Source organism: Streptopelia decaocto (genome assembly GCF_964273445.1).
Source record: "Streptopelia decaocto genome assembly, chromosome: 16".
NCBI lineage: Eukaryota > Metazoa > Chordata > Aves > Columbiformes > Columbidae > Streptopelia > Streptopelia decaocto.
This window is the reverse complement of record NC_138671.1, coordinates 4,807,783-4,825,171: the sequence shown is the minus strand read 5'-3', so window position 1 is coordinate 4,825,171 and position 17,389 is coordinate 4,807,783. Positions and strand designations below refer to the sequence as shown.

The 17,389-nt window shown below is 42.8% G+C and overlaps 1 protein-coding gene across 2 annotated transcripts in view; it reads right to left on the bottom strand.

Annotated features, from left to right (window-relative positions):
- Positions 1-634: 634 nt before the first annotated feature.
- Positions 635-17,389, bottom strand: part of GRB2 (growth factor receptor bound protein 2) — a 54,635-nt gene continuing 37,880 nt past the window's right edge. For both annotated transcript variants that reach the window (XM_082066849.1, XM_082066850.1), the window contains exons 3-6: positions 9,374-9,471; positions 4,805-4,927; positions 3,464-3,632; positions 635-2,079 (exon numbers count right to left, since the gene is read on the bottom strand). In XM_082066849.1, coding sequence (XP_081922975.1) covers positions 1,894-2,079; positions 3,464-3,632; positions 4,805-4,927; positions 9,374-9,471 — 576 coding nt within the window. In that variant the 3' untranslated portion in view covers positions 635-1,893. The remainder of the gene's footprint in view (positions 2,080-3,463; positions 3,633-4,804; positions 4,928-9,373; positions 9,472-17,389) is intronic.

Sequence of the window (17,389 nt, the reverse complement as noted above, 5' to 3'; positions counted from 1 at the left end):
TTTCCAATCACTTTACAAAGAAGAAAGAAAGTGAGTGACAGCTAGCAAGGAGAGGGGGAGAAAGTAATACTCTACGGGATAGCTCTCTCTTTCATCTGCTGGAAAATTAAAGTGTAAGGCAGAGTCCATCTCAGGAATAAAACATTTGTAACACTTAGTACAAAAAAAGGCACCCTCCAACAGAAGATTGCCCGAGCTCAGGCAGGGCGGGAGGAGATCTCCGCTGCAGTTTTTGGATTCGTTGGTGGGGTGAAGGGATCCAGCCAAACGGCCATTCAAAGGAAAAAGAACGCAACTGAAGATTGGCACAGAGAGCGGTGCGGCTGGATTGCTTTCCTTCCCGTCCAATTTAATGTCACACTGCTCTGGTGGAGGAGCAAACAGCCACAAAAAATGGCGTTATGGTGCGGGGTGGGGGTTACAGTCATCACACAGCCTGCTGTGAACGGGGAGCGGGGCGGGGATCTACGGCAACAGGAACACTGACCTGAGGAGGGAAGAGAAACTGGAGAACAGTGATGCCAATCCCACGTTCCAAGAGCAACACGACTGCAAATATTCCCTATCCAGGCCAAAGAGCCAGGCTGATTACATGCATCATGTAGAAACATTCACTAATAGCATAAAGTTGTAGTTTGGTTTTTTTTTTCAAGCACTATTTCTTGAGGTTTCTCTGCATTATAAAGTTTTCCATCAAAGGAATGTACATTTTACAGGACATCTCAGGGCTATTATTTCTCAAATTCCACCCTTAGCCCTCCCCTCCCCCAAAATATTTGTCCTCGTTTTCCCTGGTTATAACGTCCCCTTTCTCTTACTTCGAGGTTGCAGCTCCCCACCTGTGAGCAGCCTAAGCTGCCACTTGCATGCCTTGATTTTATTTTCCTTGGAATAAGGAAAGTTGAACTGTAAGACAAATCTGAAGATTAAAGCTCCATCTGTGTTTGTAGTTTTTTCTCAAATGTCCATTGATAAAACCACCCTCCTTTACACCCTTCCCCTAAAAGTATTTATTTACACATAGGCAGGAAAAAAAAAAAAACCTCTGAAAAGCTCTGGACTGTCCTTTTAACTTAAAAAATAATAAAAAAGAAAATAAGGGAAAGGCACTATGGAAAAAAAATGCAGAATGTGCTCAACCGTACACCTTTAAGAAACAACAACAGAGCTGTCAGCACAGCATTACCAGACTTCAGTTGCACGTTGGTGTTTCTCAAAAGCAGCTCTGTGACTCAAAAGAAACAAGAAACAAAAGAAAAAGAAACAAAAAGCCACACAACTCTTCTCCCTTCCCCTGCTTGGAAGCTGCTGAGCTTCAGAACAAAGTGCCAAAGGAGAAGAGACAATAAAAATCAGATTAACACCTCATCTTTCCCAGGCAAGAAGAGCTGAATGGTGAAGGCAAAAGCAGAGACTGATGATTTTTGCTTTTTTTTAAAGGCAGGACTGTGGATTTGGTTCTTCTCTCATGTCCCTTCATGTCAAATGAAGACCGTTTGCAGAGAGAGAAAATACCAGCAGAGTTTCTCCCTTTTCCTTTAACTGCATGGCTAGGACTTTATATGGCATTAAAACTTCATGCACTGATGGACAGAGGAGGAGGGGGAAACAAGAAGAGCGAATGAAAGGGGGTAACCCAGGAGCAGCTGAGGAAAACTGTTATTTTCTTTTTTTCTCTCTCTTTTTTGTTTTTAAGATAAGTTTTGGTGTGTAAGTTGAACTCTTCCCCCCCCCCAGCCCTGAAGTTCCATACTGAGTGAAGGAGGATCACCTCACGGTGAAAGGTGACTCAGGTTTTATCGCCGTGTGATTTTAGGTCACTGGCTGCAGTTAGGCTCTGTATGTGTATTTACTGTTTCTCTGGTTTCTTTAAATAATCTCTAATATTTATCTCTAGATGTTCCGGTTCACTGGGGTCACATAGTTGCGTGGAAACATGCCCGTCTGTCCGTGGCAGGCTCCCTTCCACCAGTTGGGGTCAGAATTGTCAAGGACTTGGATAAAGTCTCCGCGGCGGAAACCGAGCTCTCCTTCCTCCTGGGGATCGAAATCAAACAGGGCCTGAACGTACGTTGGTTGCTGGGACGGGAAAGAAAAGGATACACAAAGTGAGAATCATCCGCAGCACTTGAGACACCTGCTCCCTCAGGCAGGAGCTTAACTTACACCAGTTTTTAACAATAAACACGCAGGCTGTTTCATTTCCCTGCAAGCCAGCTTCCAACATCTGTAACAAGATGTTTGAAAAGGAAAGCATCATCTATAGAGGACCTTAAAGAAAGTCAAGTTTCTGTGAAAGAGCTGAAACAAAGATAGGAGATGACTCAGATGTTTTCCTAGTATTTTCCAGTCTTCATGACCTACTGTAAATCTGTGCTCTACTGCAATACAATGGTCTTTTTGCTTATTCATCCTGTTTTCACCAGCTGACAATATGAATATTACCCTAACCCACCTAACACTGTGATACACAAAGTTGCTCATAACAACTGGATGTTGGCATTTTACTCTTTTTCCTTAAAACTCACCAGTACCAAGAAATTCTGCCACAGAGGATTTTGCCTGGTCAGTAAAAACTTCCATTCTTATGGAAAAGCTAATGGTTCATTTAAAATGCATCTGCACTCTTAAAATCTGAGCTTAGGAAGGTCTCTTCATGCTCATTATTTTCAGCCAGCTGTTTTCTCATCCTCTGTTTATCACTGACCCGAGAGCGCAGCCAGACGTTAATTCAGACAAACTGTGGCAGAGGGTTCCTGTGGCACCCGGAGAACCGTGCGAGTTCCACACCCCTTGGCCTCAAGCTAGAACCAGAAAGCTGCACATAGAGGCAAAAGGGTTTATCCAAAATCGACAAAAGGTCCAGTTACATGCAACATAACGTTCTGATTGCCCTGGGAAATGGAACAAAACAAAGAGCTAGATATACACAAGCTGCTCTGCTGGCACTCAGCGGTAGTTTTTGGGTTCTCTGAACACTGGCTAGATCCAAAGCAGCCGGCCAGAGATGTTCCATGTGCTACTGCCTGTAACTACCTCTGCAGGAAAGAGCAGCACCAAACTTCATTGGCTACAGAGGAGTGCAGCTCTGGCTATAAACCAGTACAACTGTCCTTTCTCATCGTGTCCTAAACCAGGAGTAAAATAATTTTTAAATCACAGGAATCAGCTGATCTTCCTGCAACAGTATTTGGAAACATTAACACAAGACAAATGTTCAAGGAGCAACAATAACACTTTGTCAGAACTGAAGGGGAACGAGGGAGTTAGCAGGTAGGCTTTGCACAGACATCCAGCTTATTTCCCTGTATAATTCTGGCTGTGGGTTCTAACGATGCACTTCTACAGGCAAGAAAAATGTCAGTCAGCTTCTCTCCATCCCTATTCATTTAATCTAAGATGCAATCCCACTTCAGGCTGTGGTTGCAATAGTCTAAACAGTTTACGAGGACACTCCTCTTACCTGTGGCACCTGTTCAATGTCCCGGAGAAATATTTGCTGGTTCCTGGAGACAGATGTGGATCTGTGATAATCTACCAGCTCGTTCAAAGAATTGAACTTCACCACCCAGAGGAAATACTTGCCAGCCCCATCTCTAAGCACCTTGAAGTGCTGCACATCATTTCCAAACCTGGGAGGAAGGAGTGAAGAACACGAAAAAAGCACATTATTCTTCGCTGAGTATTCTTCCTTTGGGATCATCAGCACGGAGTTTGGAACAAAAAAGTCCTTTAGGGCACAGTGAAAACTGTCAACAACACTGGTAATACAGATAGTAAGAAGATGTCTGAAAACCACTCGTCAATTGTATTTTAGAGAAATCAGCAATCAGAAAGATAGAATTCAAATACTGAAATTTATTTTGAAAAATAGTATTTTACTCTGAATAAAGAGGAACTACAAAGAGTCCAACAGGATTTTCCAGATGCATGGCACATCAATATTCTTGCTTCAGTCTAAAAGACTGAAAACAGGAGACAACTGCCCCATGCTTGGCATACACAGCTTCTATATTTTGGCTGAAAACGTAGACAATACCTTGGCTAAAAAAAACAACGTGAAACCACTTGTGAGCCTCTGCTCTCCCCTCCCCAGCCTGAGAGCTTCTCACCATTCCAAATCCTGCACATCACTGTTTAGAAAATACTTTCTTAAATTAAACAAACAGGGAAAAAAAAATCAGCTGAGACATTACCAGCAGATGGCACCACTAAGCTAACAGGCAGAGCCACGCTATTCTAACTTTGTTTCTTAAAGGAATGCACTGTCTGGAATTTCTTCCATTCATATCTAGTATTGCAGCTTGGACAATTGTATCCAAGACAGAAATATAAACATCTCAAAATCAGTGGCTTTAATCTGATTTGTTGGCATGACTCGGTGCTGCTGTACAGGAGGACAAAAATTTGGTTATAGACCAAAGATGACCAAGAAAAAAAAAAAACCCATGCTGAGACAGATCACTGGCAAGGAGGAATGAAGGAGAATGGACTGAAACACGTACACACTGGGCACTTTGGGGCTGCAAGGAGGAGTAACAAGATCCAAAGACAAACCAACAGTGCCTGGGACTACATGAGCCAGAGAGCAACATGCCAGCAGGTCAGCCCTGGAGGCTCGTTATAAACCAGAGCATATCTATCTGTTCTATTAGAAAGAGAATGAGTATCGCTGGAAGGACAGGAATGCTATAGGGCATTTGGGGGACTATTCCTGCTCCTCAGCATTGACAATTACACATCCTTTACTCAAAGGAGCAGCAGATGGCCTGATCTCCACCCGGGATCACTGGGCACTACTCACTTGACGGAGAGGGAGAAGTCCCCCGGAGCGCTCTCGCTCTCCCTGATGAGGAAGGCACCGTCGTGTCTCTGTTTGCCCAACATCTCTTCAGCCTTCGCTCGGGGAATCTTTCCAAAAAACCACCTGTGGAGCGAGGGAGGAAAACAATATGGAAAGTTCAGAACTGTATTCCTTTCATGGAAGAGCCAGATGTAGATACTCACATAGAGATTAAATGATTCCTAACAGAAAGAACGCCACTGCATCTCACTGCCACTCAAGTACAGGCTCTGAACTATGTGTTTTTTCACAAGGTTTCATCCTGGATATAACACAACCTTAACTTGATATGCAGATACTTGCAGTTGCCCCATTTCACCCAATTTAGCAAAGCAGAGATGAAATCCTCAAGTTACAGGACTTGTTTTCAGAGGTGGAAAAAAACCTGCTCAAAATTTAATGCATTATTCACATTGTTTTGCACTCTATTGTATCTGCAGTTTAGCACATAAAACATCACAACGAGAACCTACTGTACAAAACTGCTTCACAGCAAAGTCCTGCTTTGTGAGACTAAGACAGCTACGCCAGGAACTGGCTACAACCTTGGTCAAAGTTAACATGTCAACTATGGTCTGCACTGATATCTTAGTAATCAGGCCTCATAACCTAAAATCAAATGGATTAAATGCCTAGCTTGGGCAAGAAACTCAAGTCCGTTCCTTTGTCACTAAGGAATAAAATCTCACGTTGCTACATGCAAAGGTTTAATTGTCCAAACTGTAGGATGCCATCAACTCTGAGACAAAGTCCTGCACTAGTGGCTGGTCACTCGTGAACTGCCCTATGATACAGCAGCTTTTATTTCAATATTACCCAAAGATAATCAGTGGGGGGATAATCAGTTTCCTTTATTACTTATGATCAGCCTCCTTTATTACTTAGGCCTCCTAAGGAGAAGCCACCCATGCCTTAGTCATGATTTGCAGAGCAAACAATATAAAAAACTTCAGTTATTACAGATTAAGCACAGAAACATCACTATTTTAGTGGGTAGGAATCTTAAAAATCGGAAAAGTATTTGCAAAATACAAGGGAAACACTAGGAGTTCATTCACAGGTTTCTCTTCAGAAACATTACAGCTGTAGAAACAAGATCCTGTCTACAGATTGACCCATCCTGAGCAAATGGAAAGTGCGTTTTGTATCAAATCTGATTTCTAGTCTCTTTTAGATGAGGTGGTAAGACACGACTCTTTCAGCAGAGAGAACGAGGAGCTTCCCTCAGCTGGTTGTTCCCGCAGCCCAGAGCCTGATCTTCCCAACCCTACCAGAGCGCTGTGGTCAAGGGCAGGTATCACGTGTCAGGTAATGCGGGTGCCAGGAGCCGAGTTACATGCAGACCAAGCAAGAAAAGTTCCCTCAAGGTCTCTCTGCTTCATTGCAGAGCAGTGCTGAGCTGGGCATGCGATCCGGTTCTAGCAAAGATGCTGATAAAACTTGTTTCAGTGCTCTGTTTTCTCACTTTCTCCTCCAGCCAGGACAATCCAGCAGCTTTCACAGGAGCAGTCACATGAAATAGCTGCACCATCAAGCCACATCTGAAATTCTTGACAAATGCACAGAAGTGAAAGCCACAGGCTGACGAGCTCCAGAACACCATGGGTGAACCCACCTCAGGCAACGGATCATCAGCACTGATGGACAGACCCCGGTCATGGGATTCTCACCCACATTTACATCTGTGTTTCCAGACTGCTCCAAGATTAAAGGCAAACATGGGCCGAGTGGCAGGTCACATGGCGTGGGAAAAGCAGAACCATCTTCACAACCAAAAAAGTAGAGCTTTCAGTTCCGAGGAACAGATCACAGAGGACAGGAGCACGAAGCACAGCCTACAACCACGCAGATGACTGACCTTAGCACAGAGTGTTTAACAACAAGAGCTCCAGTCACCGAGTTCACTTTCTAAGTGAAGGTTTTGGTGCAGCAAAAAGGCAGAAGCTGCAGAGCCCTCCCCTGAAACAGAGCTGTTCTTAAGAGAAGTCGAAGCTTTCATGAAGTAACCCAGATCTTCCTCACTACGAAGCAGCTATCTCTAGAGGTCAAGGAGGACTGATTACTTGATTACCACACTCTCCAGTTACTGGAAGCCCTCATTCCTCTCGCTGTCTGTCTTCCGTATCTGAAAGAGCTCAACAGAACATCTATAATCCTTCCTGAAGCCTCACAAGTATACTCTACTTTACTTTCCCCCTAAATTTTACTGCATCACTACAAAGTAGAAGTGTACAATTCGATTAAAGGAAGTAACACTTCCAAAGTAACAATATCAAGTTCTTAAAAGTTTTCTGCCAGCTGTATCTAAGGCACTTTACCTTCAATAGAAAGACTAAAAACCTTCTACAGTTCTTGAACTCCCTTGCAGTTTTATGGCTTCACTACCACTTTAGCCAAAGGACCTTGAATTCTACATATAAAAAAGTCCACAGATGAAAGAAACAAGGAAAGGTATTTTGAAAGACTACTGTCTACCTAAGAACACATTTGTAAAGCATCAGAAGTGTTGCGCAGATATGAATCTCTTCTGAGTGACTGAAAAAATTAACAAAAATCACAGCGTGTCCAAGACAAATGAGGCCAAAGAAACAGACCACAACACTCCCACAGCATCCCTGCTGAAGCACCAGGCTTGACAACCCTTGTCTACAACCAGCTTTGCAATGTAGGTGAAACCCACCCAGTCAGCACTGCAAAAGCAAACCCAGGCGCTGCTGCTGATGCTGCACAGCCAGAGGGAGACGCGCCGACGGCGCAACAAAAAGTTCACATCACGTTCGGGCTCATTTCAGTCGCCAGTTTTGGCTTTACTTCGCACAACCCATTAGCTTGGCCCATTTCCTCCGCATAAGTCATGATATTGTGAAGTGAGACTTCTGCAGTATCTTCTAGGAAAGCTGATTACCAACACAAATGCTTGAGATCGCGCACCGTAAGTTGGATCCAGGCTGTTTCACAAAGAGCAAATTCTTGCCCTGCCCCTTACAGAGAGAAGGCCGGTCCTGCCGCCCGCGCTGCGGTGCCTGCACAGGAAGCCTCCCTGCCCAGAGCTTCCTGCAGCTCTTCGACCGGTATGGTGCCTGTGTCTGCTCACATCTTCGCTTTCTTAACTCATGTGGCAATGTGGATTAACCCTTCAGAACTCAGTTGACTCCTTCAGCTTCAATTACTAGCAGGTACAAAGCAAACTGTAACATTTGCAAAATACAAGAAAGAAGAAACACTGCATTTAAGACTAGTTCTGGGGCTGGAACATTTAAGTCTCAGATCCTAGGACAGGATTTAAAGATATCTTCAGTTGCTTTCTTTCAAAATCCTCTTGAAAAGCTCCAGTGCCACTTTCCCACAACAAGATTTGTTACTAGTCTGAGAAAGGGAACATTCTCTCTCATACGTGGCCAGCTGCCTGCAATTTGCTTTTTGTGCGACCTGTATGACTACTTAGAGAGCTCTGCATTACAGCTAAGCAAACACTATGCTATAAAAACTTTTGCATAATTTCCCAGGGTTGTTAATGCACTAGTTAAGACTCTCGGCATTGCTGACACATGGAGCTAACTCCATCCAGCTGCCATCAGCAGTTCAAACGTCTTCAGAAAAGGTCAAATAAACTATGCTTAAAAATTGCTACCAAATTCACCCACTTGCAGGCTCACGTATTGTTCATCCCTTTAGATGTCAAAAACTGACAGCTCCATCCCTCTAAAACAAAATGCCATAGATGGTTACAGAATAAATTGATCATCATCACTACAGGAGGCATCACCACAGTATAATTTAAATGCCTCCAAAACTTGTGAGAAGAAGTATAATGATTCAAATCGATGAGAGAGAGAAACTGCAATGTTTATGATCCCCAGTGGACTGGCATGATCAGGGTAAACTAGACACCTTACAAGGTAGACAAGGGTTTAAACAATCTCAGAATTTTCTTGTGCGTCCTTGCTTTACTTCCCACTTGCTGTGGGAACAACAACCAGCTGTCGGCCTGTTTTGAGAGGAAGGTGTTGGACCAGATGACTGTTCGAGGTCCTGTCTGACCTAAACAATCCTGTGATGTGACAGACATACTAGGAGTTCAGCTCCAAATATCCTTAAACATCTTCCTGGTGAGTTGTGAATGATACAATTCTTTTACTCTTACCCGTGGCGCTAAGTACAATAGAGAATCATCACAAGACCACAGTCATTCTTTTTCTTGGGGCAGTGGTGGTGACAACTCTTTAGTAGAGAGTTTTGTGCTGGTTTATGCCTGCTACCCCCAGATCAGTCTGTCTGACCCACGGCAAGATACCAGAGCAACCAGAAGAAAAGCTTCCAAAACCACCCTGCTGTATGGCGAGCTGTGAAATGAGTTACAGTGAACACAGCAGCCAGAACGCTGCTCAGTAACCATCCTTTCTCCACCCAGACACGTTGGTAGGTCTGCTAAGGTACACTTTGCAAAGTATTCCACAGAAAACCTTCCTTCTGTTGGAGAGGATGCACAAAAGTAAGATCAAGCGAGCCCGTTGCCAGAGCTCTACTTACGGATGTGGTTTCATTTCTATGTAGTTCTTGGGAATGAAGCCGTCTTTTCCATTGAGTTCTGCCTTGTACCAATTCTGATCGCATTCTTCATTCAAAACCTGAAGGAAGCAAACAAAAAAGAAGTTTATCACATTTCAAGACATAGCAAAACTGAGGAAGGTACGAGCTTATTCTGTCTATTGGTGTTTCAAAGACTGCTTTTGTAGGATGAACCTACAAAAAGGGTACTAGGCATCCGGCTCCACTGCGTCTCATGAACGTTCGGAACTGTGGTGAACAAAAAGCTGAATGAGTAATTCAAAATAGCCAAAGGATTTTAGTGCCAGAACCCCATGCTTTAGCAAGAAAGTCATCATAAGTCCACAGGTACTTTTAACACGAAAATGTTTGGCACAGATCTCAGTCTAGTCATCTGTCACGACCAAAATACTCTGTCAAAAATCTACAAGCCAAGAAACTCTGATTCTTTATCACTTCTAATGATCACTTTTTCCTGAATTCAGCTGACAAACCTGATGCTTTCAGCACAAACATGATTTCATCCAGCTCTTCCGCATTTGCACTGGTTGCACACTGGGTATGGTAAAGATTCTAGGCAACATCTATATTATAGAGAATTTTACAAAAAACCTCCCTCATGACAACATTAGCACAGGCCCAGATACAACCGGCATCTTCAGCTAGTTTTGCCAATACAAGTTAAAACCAGATTAAATTAGACTGCAGGAAGAGCAACTTGCCTGTTGAGCATGTTAATAAAGTTAAACACACACAAGCAGCAAATGTAGATGAACAAAGTATCTTTTTTTTTTTTTTCTAAAGAAATACTTTTCTTTCTATAACTTTAGGATGAAATGAAAGATCAGAGTCACAAGAGAGGAGCCACATGAAGAGGTAGCTTAAAGAAGCACAAATTGCTACTTCAAAGCACACTTGCTCTAACAACTCGGGTGTTTTATTTTTCATTGAATTTCTGTCAACTGGTACAGCGCAACAGGCAACCCTGGTACTTTGACTGCAAGTCATCTAGTGAGTAAAGTATTACGTTTTGTAAATAAAGCCATGATCTAGTTTGAAACTACCCCTCCTCAAAGAGATTTTATTTGGTTTTGGAAGTAAACCTCACATAGAACCTGCCCCCCCTTTAAAATTAAGCACTACAACACTTTTTCCCCAGCACTTTCTTTCTCCTCAGCTTTCTGAGGCTCTTGTTTAATTTTGTGACAATGGCCAACAAAAAGCTGGACCTGAGTTTTAAAACAAAAACAAAAAAGGAAGATACACTTAAAGCCTCAAGTCACAAAAGTATCACATGATTAAGCATGGCCTGAATGCAGAAAAATGAGGAAACGCAAAGAGAAAGACAACATGAAGGCAGATGCAGAGATCACGCAGCACATACACATGTGGTCACGATGAAGATATCCACCATAAAAAGAAAATTCTTCATAAGCAATTGTTGCCATATCCAACTTTTGCTATCTCACTATGTTTCTTTTTTGGAAGGGTGATGACAGGAAATAAAAAAAGGAAAGAATTTGCAAGTACAGTCCTTAAAATTCTTACAGCTGATGGGAGTCCCTCAGAAAATTAAACTCTAAAGATCAATTTTTGCTGTCTTTCAAGGATACGTGACACATCAATGCCCTAATCTGCCCCATTGAGGAATTCTACATGTAAAAGAGAAAAACCTCAAGGCTTACTGAAATGAAATCTGGTAAAGCAAAAAGAGAACAGAATCTGAACCTCCGCAGTGAACCAGGGTGGCTGTTCCTGAACGCCTGAGCGCCGAGCCTGGTGCAGGACGGACACCCCCAGGTGCCAGCGCTTCCATCGAGGAACCAGCACGGGAACGGAGCCACATCCACACGCTTCAGGTGAGCAAAGATAACGCACCTTTACCGCCCAGTCCGGGATGTTTTCAGCTGAAGAAACTTCAATGCTTAAAAGATGCTAAGCACCTTTATATAGGTAAAAATATTCAAGCTATCTTTTGTGCAGCTGCTACTTTGAGCTTCCATTTCTTTATTTCCAAGCACTGTTTTAGCACGTGTTACAGCCCAGCCTTTAGCGAGGACAATCTGCCCGCAGGTCAGGAGCAGTTCAAGTGTGCCTATCGTACAGCTGGGAGGTAAAAGCTCACACACAGAGAGCAAATGCACATCAGCTGGTGTCTGCTGAATTGCCTTTAGCACAAAAACGATGCACATCTCAGAACCCCTGTGCTGACTGAGAGGCAGCGTCCGGTGCAGAAACCGGTTGCACTCCAGAATATGAAATACCGGCAGATGACACCAGCAGGCAGCTCCGGGATGCTGAGCAGGGCAGATGGAGATTTAAAACATCTGTAAAAAAGTGAACTGCAGAGAGACTAGTGGGACAGAGGGCACAGGTTGAAGCCCAGATTACAACTCAGTCATGCAAGGATTTTGGCACATACCTTGAATGACCAGGAAGTCTGTTTGTTTTATACCCCAGCTGCCATCGCTAGTCATTATACAATAGAACACAAATACGACACACTTCTATGTGATTTCTAATATACCACATCTTACGCAATAGTATGCATTCCTTTAGCAAAGGTAGCACAGATCAAACCTTTGTTATGATTGTGTACTACAAACCCACTTCATTACCACCAGAGAGCAGTTAAGGGATATTGTAGTCTGTTCTTTCCCCAATAATAAAAAAATCAGTAAATTGTAGCTTCATATGAAGGCCATTACCACATATTTGTGTTTTTGGCAGTTGGCATTCAAAATTATCAGAAATTCTAATGCCCAAATGTTAAGCGTTTTATTGAGTTTTATCTTGCTCTGAAGATACAACAAGAGATTTGGAGGAGCCAAATCACACAGCACTTGGGGAACTCATTAATGCTTGGCCTGAAGCCAAATGCCAGTGAGGGAGCATTGCCGAAATATGCATTAAGCTGTGTGACCCAAAAAAAGAAAAGCTGAATAAAAGGCATAGTAAGGTGAACTGCTTCCACATCCGCATGTACAACCTGTCCAAGGGACCTCTGCTGCAATAACGAACCCTCCACAGCTCCTCCCTTCATCGCCTTTGTTTGCTCCAAGGACTTTTTCCTGCTTCACACCCAGCCTGACGTATCTTCAGAGCCGCTTGTCCTTTCTAGGATCATTTTAACAAGCTGTCACAGCTCCATTCACACACTGGCCGACAGCCAAACCGTCCATGCCCTACATTATATACCAGAGGAGCTTATACACACACAGACACCCTGTGAGCACCCGTGTGCCCCTTTCCACGTCTTCCAGAGGCAACGGAACACGCTGTTTTCTTTACAACGCTCCATGTTCACAGATCTTTTCGGAGGAGTCACCTCCACAACATATTACCTCCAAACCCGTTTTTTCTGACGGTGTCTCAAACAGACACCGCTGGAGCTGCTCTCATGCTTAGTCCAGCAAAAATGTATTGAAGTACCTTAAATTCAGGACAGCTTTGCGGTCACACACACGAGGCTGGAATTCTGGTGGCTGCTATGAAGTTATGTAGCTATTATTATGGCAACTGCAGAATAGTTATGTAAAATTTTAGCTTTCAAAAAAAACCCATATGCCACTGACATTCATTATTGACGTACAATTAAAAAGTAAATTGGGAACCCACATAAAAAAACCTCTGCACCAGGGTAACTGGTTTAGATGTTTACACCTGACATTGCTCTCTTTTATTTCAGATCATAAACCCACTGAAAGGAAAGAACTGACTTGATATCATCAAACCTTTTTGCTGCAAAACATTTTAAGAAAAGCATTCAGTAAATCCATCTGTCCCATACCTCCAACTGGTCCCCAAGACAGCTTCCAGATAATAATTAAGATTAAAATTTATCATCTGGATACTTGAAAAAAACAGCGCCATGCCTCTAAGAAAAATAGAGATTCTTAACTGAACTATGGTAAGATTTTCCCAAAGGTATAAAATTTAGTCTAAGCACTGCATATATCACTGGATTTTGCTTTGAGAATTTCCCCAAGGACTAATAAATACAGATAAATTAAGCAACAAAAAGAAACTGCTCCAAATTGAGAGCGCCTTGAGAGCCCATGAAAAACCTAAAAGGCACAAATTATCCCAATAGCTGTTAAAACCTGCTGCTCTTTGTATAGGTCCAAACAGAAAGCGTTCCTTTGCAGCCAGTCCCCATGTCTGCTATAGATCTCACCAAGTCTGTGTCAGAGCGACTTTTCCTTTCACACTGGGGCATCTGTGCGGGAGGAGAAAGAAGGAAGGATATTTTTAGCCGCTCCATTTGAACACACTCTGCCATGTGATGTCCCCAGCCTGCAGCCCTGTCCTACAGCCACTGCCTCCAGTGCTGTGTTTCCTAGGTTGATAACAGATCTCTTATCAACAAAAGCCCATCTGTTCCCATGGAAATGGAGAAGAGGTACAACAAGGCAGTCACCAAGTTGTAGCTGAACTAAACTTAAGGCCTCAAATGTGCGTGAGAATTTAGCCAAAAACATCGACGTTTGGGATCTGGAGAGACAAAACCCAACAAGCTTGCTCACGAGGGCTCTGAGTTTTGGCTCTGTGAGGTTTTCGGACTCTTGCAGTGCTGAAACAGAAGGTAACACAACTGCTCGACTACAACCCATCAGCCGCCAATGGGGTGACAAATCTGTACTGACCCTACCACAAAGAAAACAATGCAGTATATTAAAAACACTCCCAAAGTCTCAGGAATCCAAGGAAAGCGCTTACACTCGAACTAGGGCGGGAATTAACATTTTAAAAGTGAACAAATGATTCAAGGGGCAGCAATGCTGCAACTGAATACTGAGACCTGGAAATGACACGTCCCAGGGTGGAACAGTGGTTGGGAAGACGGCTCTCACTCTCCACAGAGGTGCTTTAACACGGCTTTTCATTTCAGAGAAAAAAGGCTCCTTTTCTGCTCCAAGAAGAGAGGTACAAACCAGCTACGTTCCAAGCGAGCGCCCACTGCTTCAATGGAAGCTACACCTGGATTTGACACAGCCCAGCACGCAGCGTCTTCCTTCCTCACAAACTTCTCTGGTAACCTGTGGCTCCTAAATCCCCTCAACAAAAGGATCCTCCTCACTCTGCCTGCAAAATGCCACCAACAAGGTGGTTGTACAGAGGAAAGGGCATCTTAAGGAAACCCAGGGTAATCTGCACCTCAAAATGGCATCATAATTCAGGTCAAGCCAAATTGGAATGTTTATTTTCTTGGTTTATTCACCGTGACACACGGCACAGGTAATTTTAACTTCAAACATTCAATGCAAAAAGATACATTAGACAATTAAGGTGACTAGCTTGAGAACACATAACTGCTAAAATATTTTAGGCTTTTCCTTATATTCAATTTATCAGAATCGCACATAGGAAATGCAAAATACCCACAGTTTTCAGATCAAAATCTAAAGTACCATGTTTGGACACACTTTAAGATTGTAAATACCCGCTCTCTAGGCGGATACAAAAAGCTGTGAAAACACTTAACAACCACTAAGCAAGTGTTACTGAAAACAGCCAGAGAAAGCTTGTTTTATAACTGCACTCAACTACCAAGTGTTATAATTCACTAGCTAAATAATGCATGTAGATTGTAATATAATGCAGTGTGTTATGGATATAGGTTTTCACTCTCACCCTCACTTCAATTCTCCTTATCACTACAGAAACATTTCCTCCACCCTTATATTTTTAAAGGCAAAAAAAAGAGCACAAAACTAAAAAAAAAAAGATATTCAGAAAGTCTTCCCACCACACAAAGTACCTTGAAGGAGCCTGAAAACTAGTCCAAACTAAAATACAAGACAAAGTTGAGAGACAACAAAGGAAAAATGACAATGAAAGTTGCAGGAGACAGCCACTCTAGGATCTAAGCTTCTCTTTCCAAACTGTAACTAACATTGCCCTCCAAGTCTATGGCACAAATCTACTTGTCACTGGAGTTCTGTTCCATATAACCATATATAGGTAAATCCAGTATTCCCCTAAACTTCAGAAAGGGTTGATGGAGAAAAGGAGCTGGGTAAGATTACAGGAAAGGATGTTACTTTTAACTACATCAGATAAAGTCAAGTCGCAATTCCAATTCCATGCAATATTTCACCACGCAGAACTCCAGATAGAGCTACAGTGCTCAAAAAATCCACAGTAGCACCAGCTGGCAAGTACAGTAAAGTATGTTGTAACAAAGCAAAGTCCAAAGACAGGAATGTACCCAGGAATTAGCATTCAAGCTTTCTCTTCAAAACTGCTTTTCAAAAACTTTTTTGGTATATAACACAAGAATACTTGAGGCAACTCAAAGCCAGCTGAGGTACAACCAAGTCTGGCCACAAGGACAGAACTCAGCACAGACTAACCCACCCTGCCGCTCAGGCCTTGCAAGTCTGGGACTACTATTTCCCCTCTGGCAAAAGCCTTCACGGTGAAGGATTATTTATTTATTTAAGATAATAGGGGAAAGAGAGAGACAAGTTAAAAAAATCCAGACAACAATTCTCTTTTCCTATGGCTCTCCTATTTTGGTTTGGGAAGGAGAAAATAAACAACAATAAAACCCAAAACCAAACCAAACACCACCACCACCTCCCCGAACATAACAAAAACCCCCAAATTGAACATCACCAAAACCAAATCCCATACAGTATTTTAATGTGTATTGTAGCGGTCTCCGAAATGTCTAATGTAGATCCTGGAAGGAGTCAATCAAGCTCAAGGAACTTTGCCGCAGGTCTTCTCTTCAATGAAGTTTCCTTCTGTGCAGGACGTTTCCAGTAGCACAAGCGCACAGGGGTAAAATGAGAACAACCTGAGCAGTTCTGCCCACACTGAGTGTGAAGGATGGCGAGACGTCAACCTCAGCCATTAGAGTTGTCTACAAATGAGTCCTCCCACTATTACCACTCATATAAAGGTAAACTTACAGCTACCACAAATCACATATTTTCAAGAAGGTGGTTGATGTAATAATCTCCATTACAGAATGACGGCCTGCAGTAAAAATCAGTACTGGTGATTTTACAACCCAAACAAAAATAGCTTTTCAGAGCTGGCAGTAGCTACAGCCAGTGTTCCAATTGGGCTTCCCTCACCTAAAAGACTCACAAGTGTTTCGGCAACAGAGGTGAGATTCATTTTACATTCAGCAACTTTTATGGTGCTCATGTGAACAGGTAAAGATGAATGCGCTGTCTCCTTTCAGTGCTCGATCAAAAAAAGAAACAGATTGTTATCACAGGCTAAGCTTGCCTCGCACACGGAGAACAGAATGCTGTGGGATTCACAAGAGCGGTTTCTTAAAAAGAGGAAGGGGAGTGTTGTTTTTCCCTCGCGGTCCAAGGGTTAGTTTACAGTGACTAAAGACCAGGACCAGCCACCTTTTATAACTGGCTGCAGCGCTCAGGATGTTATCACGGAAACAGAAGACAAAACATCCTTCCTTAACCTCCAACCCGCTCCACATGGAACTGGGAAGCACTGAAGAGCAAAGCATTTTGTGAGTTTGCTGTTGTGCACTGCGGATTAGTTTACTCAGGTACCAGAGGGGACGGTAATTTGCTTGCTAGTGTCTGTCCCCATTGAGTATTTATTTAAAAAGTAAGCAGATTAGCACTGTTTAATTTAGGTTTAAGCAGGGTCCCAAAAGAAGAACCATCAGTGAAGCACAAACTGAACAACAGGTCGAGCTCTGAATCCTGGGGAGCTCTCTGCCACCCTCCCTCTGGTTTACTGAGGAAACCAAACAGCCTTGAATACTGAGTAAAAACCTGCTCTGTTTGGGAAAGGTTCAAAATCCAAAACCACACCCCAAAATAACCAAAATGCTTATATACACATCTGTACCTAAAGAACAGAGTATACATTGACATAAGCATCCAAATAAACCCTCAATTTTGAGAAAAAAAAAAAATAAAAGAACTACTTTTCCCTAGTGGTCAGAGTAAGGTGTCCTGTTTCTATTCCTGTATTTGCTGCTAATGCAAACCTACAAATTCCAGGCCA